The sequence below is a fragment of the Nannospalax galili genome, unplaced genomic scaffold (assembly GCF_000622305.1).
Source record: "Nannospalax galili isolate Female #2095 unplaced genomic scaffold, S.galili_v1.0 scaffold262, whole genome shotgun sequence".
Lineage (NCBI taxonomy): Eukaryota > Metazoa > Chordata > Mammalia > Rodentia > Spalacidae > Nannospalax > Nannospalax galili.
The window spans coordinates 251848-273674 of NW_008348083.1; the positions used below are offsets into that span (position 1 = coordinate 251848).

Below are 21827 nucleotides of genomic sequence, written 5' to 3' on the forward strand. Positions count from 1 at the left end.
GCATGGATGAGCCCACCCGTGAACACACGTGCATATACACTGCATATGCAAACAAAAAGGAAGAAAAAAGAACTCTGTTTTCCTGAATGGTATCTTGAAGATGGGACTGGGTTCTGAGGGTGTGCACAGAAATCCACAGCTGTCCATTGGAGCAAACAGGGTTTTCATCTCCTGTTTCCGGTGGGGCCAGAATGAGAGATCTAAGGTCACTCAACTCAGCATTTGTGGTGTGTACAGGTGGACAGGAGATCCCAGAGTTTCTGGTTTGGCAGCCCAGAGGGAGTTACCAGACCTAGGGGGTGGTAAGCAGGTGCACTGATTAGGGGAGGCATCTGGGGCCCAGCTCCCTCCCTGGCTACCTCCCTGCAGATGTCAGCTGCCCTCAGGAGGATGCACCCATAGGTACCAGCTGGGCCCCTGGCTGGCTGGGGTGGGGACATCCTACATGCTCTGCTCTCTTATTGGCTGGTCTTTGCCAACATCGCAGTGGCTTCTTACATACCCTAATTGAGAGTGCTATAGGCCCTGTGAGCAGAACTGAGGTTAGTGAGGTCCAAACCCAGACTGCCCTGCCCCTACACCCACATCCACCTAAGCATGGGTCTGGATGAACATTTATCAAGAGATCATCTTTCCAAGGCTTAATCATGGGTGGGAGCAGATGGGCTGTGAGCTGGGGATTTGGGGATGGGGGAAGGTATGTGCTCTCCCCTCCCTCCACATCCTTCCTGTTTAAAAGGCTCTCTCAGGTGCAGGGACCAGTCAGAGGCCATTAGAAAAGTGGACAGCAGTGTGTGGGGGAGACACACGACAGATCAAGAGAAGGGAGAGGAACGGGTCTCAGACCCTATAGAGAAGGTAAGAGAGTTCCGCCCCACCCCACCTCCAGTTTCTTGAGGTCTCAGCACCTGTGATTGACAGGACTAATTCATTTATAGGGCATCTAATTAACAAGTGAGTCTCTGGGGTCCCCTGACCCAGTTAGCACAGAGATTCCAGTAGGAAAAACTCATGTATGCCTGGCCCCCTGCCCAGGGCAAACGGTGGGAGTCTTGGCACTGACCCCCCAGGAGATGACAGGTGCTGGGATTCAGGGGCGCTTCTGAGTCCCATGACCCTGGTGTCCCAGCTGCCAAGTTATCCTCAGTCAGGTCTCTATCTCTATCTATCTAGGACAGGCAGGGCACTGTCCCTCGAGGCAGTACCACGTGAAATGGGGCTGCTGGCTGGGGCCCCCCAAGGCGGGGGCCCAGGTTAGGGAAGGAGAGTCATGTCTCATTTGGAGCCGCTCTGCAGACCTGTAAGGACCATGGTGAGAGATGAGGGAGATGGGAAGGCAGATTCGGATCCAGGTGTGAGCCGCTGGCTGGGAAGACAAGGAAAGGTATGGTATGCAGCTGAACCCAGCATGGATGTCTGTCTCCAAGGCAGGTTCACCAGACCAAGAGGGCTTCTTCAACCTGCTGAGCCACGTGCAGAGTGATCGAATGGAGGAGCAGCGCTGTTCATTACAGGCTGGGCAGGACCAGACCCCAGAGAACCGTGAGCCTGGACATGGGGCAGTGCTGCCTGGGAGGCTGAGGGCAGAAGTTCAGGGGTTCCAGAGGCTTCTATGTTGGGGGGCTCAGGGTGGAGATGGCCATGATTTCTCCTTTGGTGTCTGTATTCATGCCCACTTGCCTCTGCTCCATGCAGAGGGTAGCCCTGCGCCCGAGATGGACAATCTCCTGGATATGCTGGCCAGCACTCAGGGCCGCCGCATGGATGACCAGCGTGTGACAGTCAACTCTCTGCCTGGCTTCCAGCCCATTGGTCTCAAGGTAAGTGATGTCTACAGTGTTCGGGAGACACCCACAGGTTGAGGTCTCTAAACTTAAGCCCCACCTCTCCATCTGTCAAACATCAGTGCTGAACTCAGTCTGGAAGACCAACATGCAGATGGAACTCAGGAGACTCAAGGTCATATAGGGATCATGCTGTTCTCAGAGCTATAGCTGGATGGTACAGCTTCTTTCCAAACAGCTGTGGGTTTGGGGTAGGCCAAACAGAGAAAATATGCTTTCCAAGAGGAGGATACAGGAGCCCACACACAGATGAATGCACCCATATATTCTCATGTACCAAAACAGCCTGAATTCTATTTTTATTATTATTATTTATTTTTAAAATTTATTTTTATTTTATGGTATATGAGTGTATTGCCTGCATGTATCTAAGTGCACCTATGTTGTGCAGTGCCCACAGAGGACAGAAGAGGGTGTTGGATCCCCTGGAGAGTTATTAGCTGCCATGTGGGTGCTGGGAAGTGAACCCAGGTCCTTTGCAAGAGGTGCTCTTAACCACTGAGCCATCTCTCCAGTCCTTTTTTTTTTTTGGTCTGTTTGAGACAGGGTCTCCCCGTTGCTCCAGCTGGCTTGGAACTCAGAGATCCACCTGCCTCAGTCTCTTGAATGCTGGGATTAAAGGTGCGTATCGCTATGCCCAGTGCTTGTTTTGTTTTTTGAGATAGGGTCTCATGTAGCCCAGGCTGGCCTCAATCCCACATCCAACTGCCTCAGCCTCCTGAGTGCTGGAATTAAGGATGTGCACCATCAGACCTGGCCTTCCCACCTTTTTTTCCCCTTTTTTTTTGAGACAGGTTCTCTCACTGGTCTGGAACTCACCAAGCTGTTCCACTGACCGGCCAGTCAGGCCCAGGGATCCCCCTTTCTCTGCCTCTCCCGTGCTGGGAGTGCACCCCCACCTGACTTTTTAGTATAGGTGCTGTAGATCAAAATCAGGTTCTCATGCTTGCATGGCAAGCATTTTACTGAGCTATCTCCCCTGTCTTTTTGTTTTGAGACAGGGTCTCATTATATAGCCCTGGCCAGCCTGAAACTCACTATGTAAACCAGGTTCACCTGAACTTCTTGCTTCTGCCTCCTGAGTATTTTGATTACAGGTGTACTACTACAGCCTGGGCTCTGATCAAGACCCCATGGAGAGCCCCAAGACCCACCATCTCACACCCAACCACCACCACACTAGTGTTTGAGGACAGGGGCATGGCCACACACCAGGAGGTGGTACATGGACTCCTACCCTCTCTGCTATGTTTGTGTCCTGTCTCTCTAGCTGATGATTCTTCATCCACAGGACGGAATGCAGAAGCGACCTGGGACCCTCAGCCCTCAACCCCTGCTCACCCCTCAGGACCCTGCCGCACTTGGCTTCCGCAGGAACAGCAGCCCCCAGCCCCAGACACAAGCTCCCTGAGAACTCCAGTTATCCTGGGCCCCCCACTGGGCCCCTGAAAGCAGACAATAAAAGACTGGACACAAGCAATAGGAACTGAGTGTTATTTCATTGGCAGAGGGGCTAGGACCCAGACATTGGAAGGTCTCAGGAGTTCTGCTGGGCAGCTTGCAGGAGTCTCTCTTCCCTCTGCTTCCGTATTTTCTGTTTGAATTCTTCTAGTTCCTGGCGCTGGGGTAGGGGAAGGGAATGCTAATCACAATCACCACTGGCTTTTTGAGACAGTCTCCCTTTACCCCCAGCTGGCCTGGAACTCACTGTGTAGACCAGGCTGGCCTTGATCTCAGATTCCCTTGCCTCTGCCTCCTGAGTGCCGTGATTCAAGGTGTGTACCACCACACTCAGCCTTGGTGTTTGTTTTTTGTCTTTTTGAGACAGGGTCTTCCGGTAGCCACGGCTGGCCTGGATTGCTACGGAGACCAGGCTGGCCTCAAATTCACAGAGATCCGTCTGCCTCAGCATCTCCAGTGCTGGGATTAAAGGCATGCACCACCATGCCTGGCCGGGCTTGTTTTTTTTTTTTTTTTTTTTTAATGATTTTAAACATTTTATTTGTATAAGTGTTGTTGTTGTTGTTGTTTTTCGGTCTTTTTGAGACAGGGTCTCCCTGTAGCCCTAGCTGGCCTGTATTCGCTATGGAAAACAGGCTGGCCTTGAACTCACAGAGATCCGCCTGCCTCTGCCTCCTGAGTGCTGGGATTAAAGACGTGCACCACCACACCCGGCCCAACCCTCTCTTTGTAAAAAAAATTTTTCACAGTCTTTTTGAGACAGGGTCTCCCTGTAGGCCCACCTGGGAACTTGCTATGTAGACCAGGTTGGCCTCAATCTTGCAGAGATCCACCTGCCTCTGCCTCCTGAGTGCTGGAACAAAAGGCGTGTACCACCACCCTATGTACTCATATAGTCAAGGATGGGATAACTTTGACCTCCTCTTGAATTCCTGATCCTCTTGTATCCACTTACCAAGAGCTAGGATTACAAGAATGTGCCACCATACCCTGTTTATACAGTGCTAGGGATCAAGCACAAGGCCTTATACATGCCAGGCAAGCACTCTATCAACTGTGCTATAGTCACAGCCACAAATAGTTCTACTGGTTGAAAGAACACAAGAACTTGAACATGATTCCTTTTTTAGTCTTTTTGAGACAGGGTCTCCCTGCAGCCCCAGCTGTCCTGGAACTCACTATGCAGACCAGGCTGGCCTTGAATTCACAGAGATCCACCTGTCTCTACCTCCCGAGTGCTAAGATTAAAGGCGTGTGCCACCACACCTGGCGATTCCTTTTTCTTTTTAAACAGGGCTCACCACATAGCATAGGCTGGCCTCAAACTCCCTATGTAGAAGGTAATCCCCTTAAACTGCCAGTCCTTCTGCCTCCACCTCCAAAGCACTGGAATTATAGCATGTACTGCCACCAGTTTAAGTGCTGAGGGCATCAAATCCAGGGCTTGGAGCATGCTAGGCAACCACTCCACCAATTGAGCTACATTTTGTCTTTTTTTCTTAAGACAAAGTCTCCATCTGTAGTCCAGGCTGGCTTCAACATGACAATCGTACCTCTGCCTCCAAGAAATGGAGCTATAGGTGTAAACCATCACGACCAATAAGACTTTTGTTGAGACAGGGTCCAGGGTCCAGGCTGGCCTCAAACTTCCAATGTAGTCAAAGACAACCTTGAATTTCTATTTATCTCTCTGCTTCCAATTCCCTATCTAAGGCTTAGGATGAAAATTTCTTTTTTTATTTATTTTTATGTGTATGAATGTTTTGCCTGCATGTATGTATGTGCACTCATGTTGTGTAATGCCTGCAGAGGCCAGAAGAGGGCATCAGATTCTAGATTCCCTGGAACTGGAGTTACGAATGGTTGTTAGCTACCAGGTGGGAGCTAGGAACTGAACCTGTGTTCTCTGTAAGAGCAACCAGTGCTTTTAACTGCACTCTCTAGCTCCCAGGGTGAAATATTCATTCTCAATCCATAGTAGCCAAGGTGATCCAGTACCTTGAGAAGAATGGGTTACTTACCTGGTCCTCCTTCTCCCGTGGCCACAGCTCCCTCTGTGGGAACAAAGTAACAAATGAGGACACAAGTCAGGAGACTCCAGAGTCCCTTATTCAGAACAAGTTTGACTCATGGGATGTCGACAATGGTTCCCAGCAGCAAACTGGTGTGCCATCCTCCCACTTCCCCACCTCCTGAATGATCCAGCAAACACTCTCCTGATACCCACCTTGCGCTGGATAACATAGTCTTCAAACCACTCAGCCTGGTTGGAGATCCAGAACATAACCACGGGGAAAGTGAGGTAAAGAGACATCTGTGAAAGCAGGGGTGGATGAGCAGGGCCTGGAATGGCCGCTACCAGAGTAGTGTTGAGTGCTGCAGGAGAGCCTGGAGAGATACATTCTCTACACAGGCCAGGAGCACTGCCTCAGGGCCTCCCCAGGAAACTCCCCGCCCCCCTTGAAATTCCACCAGGGACACAGAAAGCTGTCAAGCTTAAAACTTGGTCCCCATGATGCAGGAGGCTTTATTTGTATACCCGGGTCTCGGGTCTCCCTTGCAAAAAAAACGAGAGAGAGAGAGAGAGAGAGAGAGAGAGAGAGAGAGAGAGAGAGAGAGGGAGGTTTAAGAATCGAGTTAATGTGCACATGAGAACAAAAGCATTCCAGTAGACAGAATGGAATGGAGACTGTCAGAGTGAGGAAGGGAGAGCGAGGTTAAGCTGCAATACAGAGCCTCAGCAGACCTCAGCAGCCTAAGACCTCCTACCACAAAGACAGCTCCTTGAAAACTCTTTACCACCTAATCGTATCCCAAATAGAGGGCTTGTTTTTTTTACATAGAAGTCAGTCTGAGGTCCACCCTGAACCCAGGGCTCCCCCTCTGAGAACCCTCCCTCTGGATCTGAAACCTCCCTTCCTTGAACCTCCCTCTTCAGTTCGTCCATCTTTGAGCCACTTCCTCAGATCAATCTTCTTAGGTTCCCCCAAAGCCAGACTCTCCATTCTGAGCCTCCCCATCTAGCGCCTTCCTCCGTGTTTCCAATCCAAATACCAGATGCTTTCTCCCTGGAACTCCCCTCTCGTTGCATTTCTTTAATTTCCCAGATTTATTCTCAAATTTAAAAAGAGCCACGGTCCAGTCACTCAACAAACCCACCCCTGCGCTCACTGACCCGAAACACCTCCAGCTTCACCCCCATCTCTCTTCTCCCGGTCTACGAAGCCACTTCCGCCCAAAGTCGACTCTCCAACAACGCAAAATCTCATTGGTGCGTCTCAAGGATCGATGATGACTTTTATTATTGTTTACGTCATCTTCAGGCGCTCCTTCTCTGTTTCCGGTCACCTGCGTCGCCTGCACGCCTTTTGGTACAGTGCAGCCAATCGGAAACAGGTCTGCCTCAGGGGAGGACGGGCCGCCTTTCGGTGACGTCATTAGAGCGCGACACTTGTCAGTACCTGGAAATCCAGGAAAATGGTGGTGATGGCGCGCGTCCCGCGGCCGGAGAGGCCGGACCTTGTTTTTGTAAGTTTGCAGCGGGGCCTGGGGCGAACCGCGTGGGAGATCGAAAGCTGGAGCCCCCTAAGGGCCAGAGTCTGGGCACTTTGGGGTGGTTTAGGTCCAGATTATACTGCCCAAGGCCTGGGAGATCCTAACGGATCAAATCAGAGATGTCAAAACTGTAGGCTGGCCAGGAATAAAAATCTGGTATCAAAACCGGATCCCTGGTGGCGGGACTAAAGAGCTGCTGTTCAGGTTAAGGCCTTGACGTATCAGACCGAGCGGAGACATGGAAACAGGAGGGGAATGGGAAATGAGGAAATGGCATGGCTTTTGACAGGTAAAGGCATAGTGACCAGGTTAAGGTTCTTGTTTCTGGGTAAAAACTTGGTGTCAAGGGCTACGAGAACTTGGAAGTATGAACAAAAGACCTCGTGATGTGGGTGGCCACTGGATCCTAAAATGGTGAAAATGCGATGGCTGAACTAGAGGCCCAGCCTTTAAGCCATGTTCTTGGTGTCCAGGATTAAGGGCTTGATGATCTGTACCATACCCCTCCTTCTGTTTTGGTTTTGTTTGTTTAGACGAGGTCTCCCTGTAGCCACAGCTGGCTTGGAACTTGTTCTGTAAACTTGGCTGCCCTCGATTGCTCAGAGATCCGCCTGCCTCTGTCTCCCAAGTGCTGGGACTTAAGCACGACCCTGTTTGCCTCTTTGTTTTAAAATGTGTGTGTGTGTGTGTGTGTGTGTGTGTATGTGTCTTATACATGAGTGTATGCACACATACATGGACGACAGGACAGAGGTAGATACTAACTATATTCCTCAGTCACTCTCCACTTTTTTCTTTTTCTTTTTCTTTCTTTTTTTTGTCTTTTTTTTTTTTTTTTTTTGCAGCCCCAGCTGGCCTTCTGGCTTGAACTCACTTTGTAGACCAGGCTGGCTTCTAACTCAGAGATCCGCCTGCCTCTGCCCTGGAGCGCTGAGATTAAAGGCGTGCGCCACCACACCTGGCCTCCACCTTATTTTTTTAGACAAGATTTCTCACTAGGCCTGTAGCTCACTGGTTGACTAAGTGGCTGGCCAGTGAGCTCCAGGAATCTGCGTGTCTCCACTCCTCAGTACTAGGATTATAGACACCTGGCTTTTACATGGGTGCTGCAAATCTGAACTCAGGTTTTCATACTTGGGTGGCAAGCACTTTATTGACTGAACCATCTTTCTACCTTTGGTTTGGTTTTGAATTTTGGTTTTTGCATTTTATTATGTGCAGGAGGTGAATTGCACATGTGCCATTATGTGGATGTGGAGGTTAGAGGACAACTTCAGGAGTCTGTTCTCTCCTACCATGTTGGCCCTGGGGATTGAACTCAAGTTCTCAAGCTTGATGGCAGATGCCTTTACGCTCTGAACCATCCTGCCAGCCCCCCATCTTTTTTGTTTTGTTGTTGTTGGCTTCATTTGGTTTTGATTTTCTTTTTGAAACAAGGTCTCACTATGTAGCCCCAGTTGGCCTGGAACTCACTATGTAGACGAGGCTGAGCCTCTGCCTCCGCATTGCTGGGATTAAAGACATGTGTCCTTGTCCTTAACATCTGTTTTATTTTTTGAGTCAGGGTCATCATATAACCATGCCTGGTCTAGAATGTGCTGTAGAAACCAGGATGCCCTTGAGCTTCTGGCATTTCTCCTGCCTCTGTCTCCAGAGTGCTGTGATCACAGGTTTACACCCCTCCACCATGGTGATGCCTGATATTCTAGAAGCCTGGAGTTTGGGGCTAAGCCCCATTAGTGGGGTGTGGCTTCACTTGGACACTAAGAATAAGCCTGTCTTCTGCCTATTTCCTGGCCCTGGCAGGAAGAAGAGGATCTTCCCTATGAGGAAGAAATCATGAGGAATCAGTTCTCAGTCAAATGCTGGCTCCGCTACATCGAGTTCAAACAGGGGGCACCAAAGCCCCGGCTCAATCAGCTGTACGAACGGGCACTCAAACTGCTGCCCTGCAGGTGCGCACTGCCTTCTCTGTGACCCTGCCCACCAGCCCACACCCTTCGCTGTCTAGTCAACACAAGCAGTAGTGGGTTCCAAGTGACCACTGAAACACAGCCCCTGACAGGTCACACACCTTTCCCTAAGTCCCAGTCCTTCCTCCTCCCTCTGAGACTCATCACCCCTCCTCCATCCCTTTTCTTACCACAGTTGCTTCTAGAGCAAAGAAGGTTTCATAACCCATCAGCATTCACCTTCTATTCCCCAGCTACAAACTCTGGTACCGTTATCTAAAGGCACGCCGGGCACAGGTGAAGCATCGCTGTGTGGCAGACCCTGCCTATGAAGATGTCAACAACTGCCATGAGAGGGCCTTTGTGTTCATGCACAAGGTGGGGAGCTGGGCGAGGGGGGTGTATGGGGAGCTGGACTGTTTTGAGAATTCTCTAGGGAGATGGGAAATGTCTACCCCTCCTTATAGGATGCCAAGGACAGGCCAAAGTATGAGTCCATCAAAGTTCAGTTTGGGGTACCAATGAGTTTATTGGGCTTACTTACAGAGCCTGAGTGAGGGGTTACTTATAGGAGCATGGATGATCGCAGAGCAGCCGCATCACCAGAAAGTCTCACCACAGCATGGATGACAACTTTCCATAGCTGCAATCTTTTTAAAATTTTTATTGTGTGTGTGAGTGTAAATGCACCTGTGTTATGCATTGCCCACATGTAAATGCACCTGTGTTATGCAATGCCCACGGAAGCCAGAAGATGGTATGAAATCTCCTGGAACTGGAGCTACAGGCAGTTAGCCGCCATGTGGGTGCTGGGAATTGAACTCTTGTCCTCTGAGAGAGCAGCTGGTGTTCTTAACAGCTGAGCCATCTCTGCAGCCTAGGTTTTTTGTTTTTGAGATAGAGTCTCACTGCATATCTCCAGCTGGCCTAGAACTCACAGTGCTCTGCCTACCTCTGCCTCCTGAGCACTGGGATTAAAGGCCTATGCCCCCAAGCCCAGTCTGAGTCCCCCATTTTTGTTAGCTAGCCTCAGTCTTTTTATACTAGTATCCCCTGAAACCATGAGGCCACATGCAGATAGAGAGAATTACATACACTTGGGAGGGAAGTGCAGGAGGGAGCAGCCACAGTCTCAGGTGAGGGTCCATGGACCCTTCCTACCCCATCCTTCTGTGAGGGAACTTCAATAGGCTGCATTTTAAGGGTCTCTTGTATGTAGTCATAGCTGCTCTGATCAAGATGATGACTGTTATTCTCACAGGAGGGGCTTAGAGCATGCACAAAGCAGAGGGACTGAAGCATGGTAGGAACGAAGGATTGGAGCCCTGTCACTTCCCACCATTGAGAGCTCCAGGTCTCACTGCCCTTATAGTCCAGATGTATCTGGGCCATAGACATCTGGTGTCTAGTGGCCAGGCTGTAGAGTGCATGATTCAGACCCGGCCCATTTCTCCCATTACTTCTAGATGCCCCGTCTGTGGCTAGACTACTGCCAGTTTCTCATGGACCAGGGACGTGTCACACACACTCGCCGCACTTTTGACCGTGCCCTCCGAGCCCTGCCCATCACACAGCACTCTCGAATCTGGCCCCTGTACCTGCGCTTTCTGCGCTCCCACCCACTGCCAGAAACTGCTGTTCGAGGCTACCGGCGCTTCCTGAAGGTAAACACCATCCAGTGGACCCATTCCCCAGCTCAGCTTCCAAGCCCTGGCTCATTGGGTCCCTGTCACCCAACAGATAGGCTGCAGGGAGAGACTCCTAAGGGTGCATAGGTTTTATTTGTGATTTCTTCATTTGTGTATGTGTGTGGGGTGGGGATGGCACATGTATGCCCAAGGTTAACAGTAGATGTCTTCCTTGATGACTTTCCACTTTTATTTATTGAGGTAGAGTCTCTTATTGAACTCAGAACTTGCCAGTTCAATTAGTTTTAGCTACCCAGCTAGCCCTGCAGATCCCCTATCTCTGCCTCCCCAGTGCTGGGATTACAGGTGGCTGACCTGCCTGCCCAGTCTTTGTACCAGTGATCCAGACTGCAGTTCCCACATCTCTACAGCAAGCGTTTCACTTTCACCCACTGAGCTGTCTCCCCAGCCCAGAATTTATTTCTTTTTAAAAACTGTTTTTGAGGTTTTTTTTTTTTTTTTTCTTTCTTTCTCTTTTTGAGACAGGGTCTCCTTGTAGCCCCAGCTGGCCTGGAACTCACTATGTAGACCAGGCTGACCTTGAACTCACAGAGCTCTACCTGCCTCTGTCTCCCAGGTGCTGGGACTAAAGGCATGTGCCACCACACCTGGCTTTGAGTTATTTTTATTTTATGTATACGAGTGCTTTGCCTGCATTTGATTTATTTTTAATTTATGTGTATGAATGTTTTGCCTGCATATATGTAAGTGCACCATGTGTGTGCAGTGCCTGAAGCAGCCAGAAGAGGGAACTGGAGTTACAGGTGGTTGTTAGCCACGCTGTGAGTGCTGGGAACTGAACCTAGGTCCTGTGTAAGAGCAGCCAGTGCTCTTAACTGCTGAGCCACCTCTCCAGCCCCATGATTTTTTTCTTTCTTTTTTTTGGTCTTTTTGACACAGGGTCTTCCTGCAACCCCCATGATTTCTTTTGGGGTGTTTTTGTTTTTGTTTTTGAGACAGTCTCCCTTTAGCCACAGCTGGCTTGGAACTCACTATGTAGACCAGCCTGATCTTGAACTCACAGAGATCTGCCTGCCTCTGCCTCCAGTGTGTTGGGATTGAAGGTGTGAGTCAGCGTGCTTGGCCATGATTTCTTTATTTTCCAAATAGTTAGCCAGTCCTGGTCCACAGCAGTCATAGAGATGAGAGCTGGGGACAGCATGTGAGCATAGGGCAATGTCGCTTGCATGGATCTTTCAGTTTAACTAGGTAGACACAAGAATGTCCCAACTGTGTGAAATATAAGACCACAGCCATAGTCAGAGGTGGGAATAAGATATGGTCAGAGCCTTTAATCCCAGCACTTGGGAGACAGAGGTAGGTGGATCTCTGTAAGTTCAAGGCCAGCCTGATCTACATAGCGGGTTCCAGGCCAGCTGGGGCTACAGGGAAACCCTGTCTCAAAAAAGACCAAAAAAAAAAAAAAGATATGGTCAGAGCATGACTACCAAGAACAGGCAGCATTGCAGGTAAAGCACTGTGTGTGCAGGCTTACAATGTCTGCTATACATGCTTCATGTTATTTGGGTGAGGGATTGTGACAGAAGCAGGTCCTGGCCTGACCATCAGAGTCTAAGCGAGGCTGATTAGTATTAGGGTTGGACTGGGTTGTGAGGGATGTAAAGGCTAAAGGAGAGGGCAGAGGCTGAACCAGTCAGGACTGAGACTGGAAGCCTACGCTAGATCCTGTCTTAGTTTCTTTTCCTGTTGCTGTGATAAAACACCCTGACTTTAAAAGAAAGGGTTTATTATTTAATGGCTTACAGTTCAAGGTACAGCCCATCATAGAAGAAAAGCCAAGGTGGTAGGAGCTTGAAGCAGCTGGTCATATGACATCCACAGGAACTAGGAATGCATCATGCGTGCTTGTGCTCACCTTGCTTTCTCAAAACTCCATGGTCCAGGATCCCCAGCTTAGGAAACTAAAATGAATCTTCCCACATAACGAAACATAATCAAGATAATCCTCACAGGTCACCAAGCATGATAGCATGGCATAGGCCTTTAATCCCAGCACTCTGGAGGCAGAGGCAGGTGGATCTCTGTGAGTTCCATGCTGAGAGTCCCATCTCCAAGGTGATTCTTGATTCTGTCAAACTGACAATACTGTCACAACTACTGTAGTCAAGGCTAGACCCATGATATCAAAGCAAACCCAAAGGCCAACACTGGTAAGGCCTGAAGCTGGACTGTTGAGCCCAGGCTGGACTTCCATGGTTCCGAGGCTGGGTGGTGGGATTGGCTATTGGCCAAAACAACCTTTGGGTGAATGGCGGAAGGCCTAGAGCCTCTAAGTCAGGAGGGAGGTGTGGTCTTGCAGCCTCACTTACTCCCAGTGTGGTGGGTGTTCCCTAGCTGAGCCCAGAGAGCGCTGAGGAGTACATCGAGTACCTCAAGTCCAGTGACCGGCTAGATGAGGCTGCACAGCGCCTGGCCACTGTGGTGAACGATGAACGCTTTGTGTCCAAGGCTGGCAAGTCCAATTATCAGGTGGGCCCGTGAGGGCGGTGGGGACTGGGCAAGAGGCCTCCTTCCCTCCCAGATGGAGACTGAGACATCTCCCACACACCCTGTATCCCACAGCTGTGGCATGAGTTGTGTGACCTCATCTCCCAGAATCCGGACAAGGTGCAGTCCCTCAATGTGGATGCCATCATCCGAGGCGGCCTCACACGCTTCACAGACCAGCTGGGCAAGCTATGGTGCTCGCTGGCTGACTACTACATCCGCAGTGGCCACTTTGAGAAGGTATGCAGGCACCTGGGCCTAAGTCATGGGACAGGTCTCTGGGGGACACACACAGTGCATAGGCAGGGTGCACTTGCACACATGCTGTGTGTGATGCACATTCACATCCATGCCCACATTTGCCATCCTGGCAGTGATGGTGGGTACAACAGTCCCAGGTCTGTACTTTTGGGGCAGGCCAACTTAGGGTATGGTTCAGTTACTCCTAGCTGTATGACCTGGACTCTTCTAAGCCTGGGCGTCCCAATTTGCAAAGTGGGCATGATAGCCACTCCTCACGTGTAAGGAGTTGGTGTAGTGACACAAATGGAGCACTGACCAGGTGTCTAATGTGAAGATGGCCACCTCAGGGCTTAGCATGACTTGACTGTCTTTGCCATCTTGCTTTCAAGTGGTATGCTGGGGGATTGCAGAGGTTCTGAGAATTCCCAGAGCTACTGTGGCCCAAGGAAATTGGGAGAGGGGCCTACAGTATGTGCTCTCAGAGGATTGGGAGTTAGAATGGTGGGGGCCTGGCGAGGCAGGTTCAGAACTCACAGTGTGGGGCTGGAGAGCTGGTTCAGTGGTTAAGAGGTGCAGTGGTTAAGTGGTGCAGAGGACCCAGGTTCAGTTCCCAGCACCCACGTGGTGACTTATCACTGCCTGTAACTCCAGTTCCGGGGGATCTGATGTCCTCTTCTGACTTCTGTGGGTACTGCACACACATAGTGAATATACATACATGCAGGCAAAACATCATACACATAAAACAATATAAAAATAAATGAAATAGCTACACAAGCTGAGTGGGTTCTGTGGAATGAAGTGCTGCTGGTTACTTGATGGTTCTTACTGGACCACAAGTGCTTTCCACAGGTGTCTCAGTTGAGCCTTGAGACGATTCTGCACAAGGGGCTGTCACCCAGCTTATACCAAGAAGTCCCTGCAGCTCCAGGCTCAGGCAGTTTGGGGATGGGATGGGCAGCCAGGGCTCGATCTCACTGGGCACTGCTCAGCCCACAGGTGCTGGTGGTAGGTAAGGCTGCTTGGGAATTGCACTTTGTTTTGTTGGTTTTTTTAGAGAGTTTCCCTATAGCTGCAGCTAACCTGGAACTCACTATGTGGACCAAGCTAGCCTTGATCACACAGAGATCCACCTTCTTCCCCAGTGCTGGGACTAAAGGTGTGTCCCACCACACACTGCTTAGGATTCCAGTTTGGGGAGCTGGAGAGATGGGTCAGCAGTTAAGAACACTGGTTGTTCTTGCAGAAGACCTGAGTTCAAATCCCAGCACCCACATGGCAGCTAACAGCTATTGGTAACTCCAGTCCCAGGGGATCAGACAGCCTCTTCTGACCTCTGCGGGCATTGCACAACATGGGTGTGCTTACCTACATGCAGGTAATACACACATACACATAAAATAAAAATAAGGGGCTGGGCTGGGCGTGGTGGCACACACCTATAGTCCCAGCACTTGGGAGGCAGAGGCAGGCGGATCTCTGTGAGTTCAAGGTTCAAGGCCAGCCTGGTCTACATAGTGAGTTCCAGGACAGGGAGACCCTGTCTCAAAAAAGACTAAAAAAAACAGGGGGGGCGGTGGTACTGGAGAGATGGCTCAGCGGTTAAGCACACTGGTTGTTCTTGCAGAAGACCCAGGTTTGAATCCCAGCACCTACATGGCAGCTAACCTAACAACTGTCTGTAACTCCAGTTCCAGGGGATCCAACAGCCTCTTCTGTCCTCCATGGGCATTGCATGATACGGGTGCACTTACCTACATGCAGGCAATTAACGCATACACATAAAGTAAAAATAGATAAAAAAAAAAATTTTTTTTTTGGTCGTTTTGAAGCAGGGTCTCCCTGTAAGCCCCAGCTGTCCTGGAACTCACTACGTAGACCAGGCTGGCCTTGAACTCACAGAGATCCGCCTGCTTCTGCCTCCCAAGTGCTGGGACTACAGGTGTGTGTCACCATGCCCTGCAAATTTTTTTTTTTAAGTTAAAAAAGGGATTGGAGAGATGGCTCAGTGGTTGAGAGCATTGACTGTTCTTACAAAGGACCTGGGTTCAATTCCCAGCACCTACATGGCAGCTATGAACCATCCTCAGCTCCAGTTCCAGAGGAATCCGAAACCCTCTTCTGACCTCTGCAGCATTGCACGACACAGGCACACTCACAAACATGCAGGCAATACATTCATACACATAAAAATAAAAATAATTTTTTTTTTAAAGTTAAAGAATTCTAGTTTGGAAGTAGGGTTGAACACACTGTCTTCATGGGCTCAGCAGATGGGCACATGTGCATCCCCTCTACACTTTCCCCTCACCCTGCCCTGTCCCCCACAGGCTCGGGATGTGTATGAAGAGGCCATCCGCACTGTGATGACTGTGCGGGATTTCACCCAGGTGTTTGACAGCTACGCCCAGTTTGAGGAGAGCATGATTGCAGCAAAGATGGAGACTGCCTCTGAGCTGGGGCGGGAGGAGGAGGGTGAGCTGTGGGAACAGTGGGCTGGGGAAAGGGGAGGCAGCAGTTCCTAGCCACTGGGGTGGGACAAGGGGGCTGCAGGGAGAGGCTGGAGGTTGGAAGGACAGTGGAGCCAGGACATCCTGGAGTAGCCACAGTTGGGGACACAGTGTGGCAGGGCTGGGGTTAGGTCCAGGAGGGTCTCTGAGATCTACAATGATGGGCTGGGAGTAGGAGGGAAGTAGGCATAGGGGACATCAGTCAAATGCCTGCACCATCTCCCCCAATCTCTCTGGGTTTGCAAATGTGCTTATGGTTCCCAGATGACGTTGACCTAGAACTGCGACTGGCCCGCTTTGAGCAGCTCATCAGTCGACGGCCACTGCTCCTCAACAGTGTCCTGCTGCGCCAGAATCCACACCATGTCCACGAATGGCACAAGCGTGTGGCCCTACATCAGGGCCGCCCCCGGGAGGTGTGTGGTGGTCCCCTACCCTTTTTCCTCTTTCCCTCAGAGCTACCGCAGCCCTACCCTGCCCCCAGCTGTAGGGCCTTGACCATGCAGCCTAACCTCAACCTTCTTGCTCAGATCATAAACACGTACACAGAGGCTGTACAGACAGTGGATCCCTTCAAGGCCACAGGCAAGCCCCACACCCTGTGGGTTGCATTTGCTAAGTTTTATGAGGACAATGGACAGCTGGATGATGTAAGTGTTGTGCTGTGTGTGTGGTTTGTGCATGCATCTGCTCACTTCTCAGTGGAACTGGGTGGCCACGTGGCAAACCAGCATAGCCTCTGTTCATCACCACAGGCCCGTGTCATCCTGGAGAAGGCCACCAAGGTGAACTTCAAGCAGGTGGACGACCTGGCTAGTGTGTGGTGCCAGTGCGGTGAGCTAGAGCTTCGCCATGAGAATTACGATGAGGCCTTGAGGCTGCTGCGGGTTAGGACCTGAGGACAATCCTGGAGTATGGGGTATAGCTAAGGGGTATAGTGGGGCTAAGGATAGCCCCTCAGCACCTCCTTACCTCTGCCACCATCTCTCCATAGAAAGCAACAGCACTACCTGCTCGCCGGGCTGAGTACTTTGACGCCTCGGAGCCAGTGCAGAACCGCGTGTACAAATCACTGAAGGTGTGGTCGATGCTTGCTGACCTGGAAGAGAGCCTGGGTACCTTTCAGGTCAGCTGTGGGCGTGGGCAGGAAGGACACAGAGCCAGTTCCCAGCTCAAAGCCAAATATACCCTGACCCTTGTCTTTATCCACACAGTCAACAAAGGCTGTCTATGACCGCATCCTGGACCTGCGCATTGCCACCCCACAGATTGTCATCAACTATGCCATGTTCCTGGAAGAGCACAAGTACTTTGAGGAGAGCTTCAAGGTGAGGTTGGCCCTGAGCAGGGGCCTCAGGCTGCAAGTCAAGGTCATGGTATGCCGGGGCTGCTTCCTCTATGGTTTTCAGATACCTCTTGTTCCTGTGTGCTCACATTGTTACCTGAATTTTTTTTTATTTATTTTGATTTTATGTGTGTGTATGAGTGGTTTTTTGTTGTTTTTTTGTTTGGTTTGGTTTGGTTTGGTTTGGTCTTTTTGAGATAGGTTATCTCTGTAGTCCCAGCTGGCCTGGAACTCGCTATGTAGACCAGGCTGGCCTTGAACTCACAATCACCTGCTTCTGCCTCCTGAGTGCTGGGATTAAAAGTGTTTGCTACCACACCTGGCTTGTATATGTGTGTTTTGACTGCATGTATGTAGGTAAACAACATAGGTACAGTTCCCACGGAGGCCAGAAAAGGGTGTTGCATCTGCTGGAGCCAGAATTACAGATGGTTAGCTGCCATGTGACACTAGGAACTGAACCCAGGTCCTCTGCAAGAGCAGCCACTACTCTTAACAGCTGAGCCATCTCTCCAGCCCCTGGTGTGTGCTGATCTCTTTAGGCTGGTGAGGAGTTGTATTAGTTACCGTTCTGGTACTGGACAAAATACCTGACAAAAGCAACATAAGAGGGGAAGGGTTTACTTTGGCTCACGGGGCAGGAGAGGGAGGCAGCTGGTCACATTGCATATATTAGTCAGGAACCAGAGAGTGATCAATGCTGGTGCTTTCTCCTTTGTATGCACCCAAGATCCATGAGTGGTGCTGCCCACATTTAGGGTGGGTCTTCCCACCTCAGTTAATCTAATTAAGATAATCCTACTCAAAGGCTGGAAAGATGGCTAGGCGGTTAAGATCACTGGCTACTCTTACAGCAGACCAGGTTCAGTTCCCAGCTTTCACATAGCAGCTCACAACCATCTGTAGCTCCAGTTCCAAGGGAGCTGACACCCTCTTTTGGCCTCTGTGGGCATTGCACATACATGGCGCATTTACATATATGCAGATAAAATACTCATAAGATTGTGAAAAAAAAATAACAACCCTCCCAAACCTGTACAAAGGCTTGTCTCCTAAATGAGTCTAGATCTTGTTGTCAAGCTGACAGTATTAACCATCACAGGGGATGATCCCCCCCTTCCCTTTTGACAGTGCTAGGGATAGAACCCAGGGCTTTGTGCATGCTAGGCAATGGCTGCTACTACTTCTACACCCTCAGTTTCTGATCTCCTATAAGGTCACCAGTCATGGCTTGTTAGGCCCACCTGAATGATGTCATTTTAGCTGTGTGGCCTCATTACCAAATAACATACTTGAACCTTGGTATATGAATGGTGTGGGGTGTAGGCACAGTTCAGCCACAGTCAGGCTCCAAGTCCTGCCTTCATGTGCATGGGTGAGGTAGAGCAGATATGGGTGCTGTGTATGTGGTTCTCCTTGTTCACTGCTCCGATGATGGGATATAGGTCTCTAAATTGAATGTCCACATGGTGAGTCCATCCCACTGCCTGAGTGGCTATGGGTATGTTTGTGTGGTAATCATAGGTGGATTCACAGGCAGGGAGGCTGCATCTGTGTATGCTTATGCCCCTAGCCTCTCTGCCCAAGAGTATGAGCCCTCTCCGAGGACACTGTAATCTGAGTCTGTAGAGCTTAAGAGCTACCCCACCTTCACCCAGATGTCACCCATGAGGTACCAGACCCTGTGCTTAGAGAGTGCCTATTGCACCCCTGCCCATGGGTCCTTCCTGATAGTGGAAGGAGACAGGGTGACATACTTCCCTGATGGAGAGGTGGGCAAGGAAAGCACCCTGGACAGCATCGTGCTGGACATGAGCCTAGGGCATCTGGGTGCTGGGGTTCATCTCACACATGACTCTTTGGGGACAGGCATATGAGCGTGGCATTTCACTATTCAAGTGGCCCAATGTGTCTGACATTTGGAGCACCTACCTGACTAAATTCATTGCCCGCTATGGAGGCCGAAAGCTGGAGCGGGCACGTGACCTCTTCGAGCAGGCGCTGGATGGCTGCCCACCCAAATACGCCAAAAGTGAGGAGGCTGTGGGCTGCTCCAGGATGCGGGGATGGGTGGTGTGGGCCCAGTTGCTGACCAGACCTCTCTTCTCCCATCCTCTGCAGCCCTGTACCTGTTGTACGCACAGCTAGAGGAGGAGTGGGGCCTGGCCCGCCATGCCATGGCTGTATATGATCGTGCCACCAGGGCTGTGGAGCCCACCCAGCAGTATGATATGTTTAACATTTATATCAAGCGGGCTGCTGAGATCTACGGTGTCACCCACACCCGTGGCATCTACCAGAAGGCCATCGAGGTGCCCACCACAGGGAACACGGGATGGGGGAGAGGTACTGGAGGATTCAAGAGAGCCTGAGTGTGTGTGGGACAACAGGAGGCCTTCCTGAAGCCCAGGGACAGTGGCCCTGTGCTGGGACCCCTCTGAGTTGCCATGCCTCACCCCTGCTCTCCTGACTCAATGATACCAGGTGCTATCTGATGAGCATGCCCGAGAGATGTGCCTACGCTTTGCAGACATGGAGTGCAAGCTTGGTGAGATTGACCGCGCTCGAGCCATCTACAGCTTCTGCTCCCAGATCTGCGACCCCCGGGTAAGGGCTGGATCTAGGGTAGGGGAAATGAGGACCAGACGTCACAGATGCTGTAGCCTGGCTCATCAACATGCCTCTGCCCCCCTGCAGACAACTGGGGCGTTCTGGCAGACATGGAAAGACTTTGAGGTCCGGCATGGCAACGAGGATACTATCAGGGAGATGCTGAGGATCCGACGGAGCGTGCAGGCCACGTATAACACACAGGTCAACTTCATGGCCTCGCAGATGCTTAAGGTGTCAGGCAGCGCCACAGGCACTGGTGAGTTGCTGCAGCATTTTCCCTACTGTGGCTGGGCCCACATAGGGCCTACGTGGTTAGTGACCTCACTCATCCCAGAGCATCCACTACCCAGCCTAGATCTCCTGGGGTCAATCCTAGGAACCTTAGATGGGAACTTTTTTAAAAAATTTGCCTGCATATATGTAAGTACACCACATGCATGTAGTGCCCACAGGTGCCAGAAGAGGGCGTCAGTATCCCTGGAACTGGAGTGACAAGTGCTTGTTAGTCACCATGTGGGTGTTGGGAACCAAACCTGGGTCCTCTGCAAGAGCAGCTAGTGCTCTTAACTGCTGAGCCATCACTCCAGCTCCACAGCTGCGAACTCTTCAGGGGCTGGTCTCCTATGCCTGGGAGAGGGCCTGGAGTCTGACCTTGACCTCCCCTTCCCCACTTATACCCCCAGTGTCTGACCTGGCCCCCGGGCAGAGTGGCATGGATGACATGAAACTATTAGAACAGCGGGCAGAACAGCTTGCAGCTGAGGCAGAGCGGGACCAGCCCTCTCGGGCCCAAAGCAAGATCTTCTTTGTGAGGTGAGGTGAGGGCTGTGGGCAGGTCGGGGTGGTAGTCTAACCCTTTTCACAGAAGGGAGGTTTCAAGGAGGCTTCTGGGGGGGATCCACTGAGGCAGCTTGTCCTCTGCCCCTCTAGGAGTGATGCATCCCGGGAGGAGCTGGCAGAGTTGGCTCAGCAGGCCAATCCCGAAGAGATCCAACTGGGCGAGGATGAGGATGAGGATGAGATGGATCTGGAGCCCAATGGTCAGTGGTCAGGGTCAAGGGCAGAAGTGGGTCCCCCCTTTTTCCCCAAAGGACTAACCACCTCCATCTTTCTTCCCCCACAGAAGTCCGACTGGAACAGCAGAGTGTGCCAGCTGCTGTGTTTGGGAGCCTAAAGGAAGACTGACCCCCCACCCCCGACCCCATCCACACAACCACCCCTTTAAATACAGCCTCTCTTTGTACGTCATCGTCTCAGTCTCATTCCTGCTGCCCAGGTGCCCAAAGGCTTGCCAGCTCAGAACTGCCTGGCCCTGGGCCCAGATTGGCTGGGGCAGGAGGTGGGGTAGTTGGGGGAGGTGGCAGGTAGACATTCTGTTTTCACCCTGCAGAGCCAGTTCTGGATGCTGCAAGACCAGTCCCCTTCTCCTGCCCCAGGCCTCTTGTCAAGCTTGTCCAGAAAGAAGCTTCCTTGAGCCCCAAGCATGGGGGAGCGGGGAGGACTATAACCCTAGGGGTACCTGGCCCCACTTGCATGCCTGTCATTGTTCTTTGCGGAGCCCCTGTGCAGCTCTGCAAAGCTACTAGCAAGGCACTTGTATCCCTGGCAATGGGCCAGTAGCCAGGCCTGGTTTGCAGGCCACATGCAGGGCGTAGGCCTTACTGCTTAAGTTCTGGGAAGCCATTAGTGGGCCGTAAGCATTAAGGGGGCTTTAGGCATCAGGGGACATAATCAGATTTGTGCTTTGAGCAAGTCACGTAGGCAGCCATGTGGGCAGGGAGCAGCCAGGGACACAGGGAGGCCCAGGCTGTTGGCTTGGACTGCTGGATGGTCATGGGACCAGAGGTGTGGCCTTAGGGAGTGAGCTGTAGGAATCTGGCACTCAAGGGAAGCTGGGGCTGCCACATGAGACTACACCTGAGCCTTACACCTGAGCCCTGCACCTAAGGTGGCAATTGGATCCTCTGATATGGGGCTTCAGGAGGGGAACACAAGAGGCAGTAACTGAGCCTAGAAACTGGCTTCAGGAGACGGAGGTAGAGTTAGAAGTTGGCTGCAGATCTAACGCCAAGACCAGTAACAGGCATATGGAGCAGGGAAATTAGTAG

At 51.2% G+C, this 21827-nt stretch overlaps 3 protein-coding genes across 9 annotated transcripts; 2 read left to right on the forward strand and 1 right to left on the reverse strand.

Annotated features, from left to right (window-relative positions):
- The first annotated feature begins 1231 nt into the window (after positions 1-1231).
- On the forward strand, positions 1232-3324 carry Pcp2 (Purkinje cell protein 2). Of its 4 annotated transcripts, none has more exons than XM_008844536.1 (4): positions 1232-1312; positions 1428-1542; positions 1696-1820; positions 3115-3324. In XM_008844536.1, the coding sequence occupies exons 1-4, from the start codon at positions 1271-1273 to the stop codon at positions 3253-3255; spliced, it is 423 nt and encodes a 140-aa protein (XP_008842758.1). In that variant the 5' UTR covers positions 1232-1270; the 3' UTR covers positions 3256-3324. The 4 variants fall into 4 exon arrangements, with proteins under 4 accessions (XP_008842758.1, XP_008842762.1, XP_008842761.1 ...); XM_008844540.1 differs by having other exon boundaries at positions 3136-3324; XM_008844539.1 differs by having other exon boundaries at positions 1287-1352.
- LOC103743300 (protein PET100 homolog, mitochondrial) lies at positions 3320-6590 on the reverse strand. Of its 3 annotated transcripts, none has more exons than XM_008844534.3 (4): positions 6481-6584; positions 5533-5619; positions 5327-5359; positions 3320-3465 (listed from the first exon to the last, which is right to left on the reverse strand). In XM_008844534.3, exons 1-4 carry the CDS (start codon positions 6505-6507, stop codon positions 3382-3384), a joined length of 231 nt encoding a protein of 76 aa, XP_008842756.1. In that variant the 5' UTR covers positions 6508-6584; the 3' UTR covers positions 3320-3381. The 3 variants fall into 3 exon arrangements, with proteins under 3 accessions (XP_008842756.1, XP_029424895.1, XP_029424894.1); XM_029569035.1 differs by having other exon boundaries at positions 3325-3465; positions 5533-5693; positions 6490-6590; XM_029569034.1 differs by having other exon boundaries at positions 3325-3465; positions 5533-5693; positions 6481-6590.
- Positions 6591-6737: 147 nt separating this feature from the next.
- Positions 6738-20967, forward strand: Xab2 (XPA binding protein 2). 2 transcript variants are annotated; one of them, XM_008844541.3, is made up of 19 exons: positions 6738-6833; positions 8667-8815; positions 9067-9190; positions 10279-10476; positions 12856-12990; positions 13084-13248; positions 15582-15726; positions 16026-16177; positions 16292-16411; positions 16517-16648; positions 16756-16887; positions 16976-17089; positions 18976-19138; positions 19228-19418; positions 19591-19713; positions 19804-19975; positions 20403-20532; positions 20650-20759; positions 20843-20967. In XM_008844541.3, exons 1-19 carry the CDS (start codon positions 6783-6785, stop codon positions 20902-20904), a joined length of 2568 nt encoding a protein of 855 aa, XP_008842763.1. In that variant the 5' UTR covers positions 6738-6782; the 3' UTR covers positions 20905-20967. The 2 variants fall into 2 exon arrangements, with proteins under 2 accessions (XP_008842763.1, XP_029424896.1); XM_029569036.1 differs by lacking the exon at positions 6738-6833 and having other exon boundaries at positions 8676-8815; positions 9009-9190.
- Positions 20968-21827: the final 860 nt, after the last annotated feature.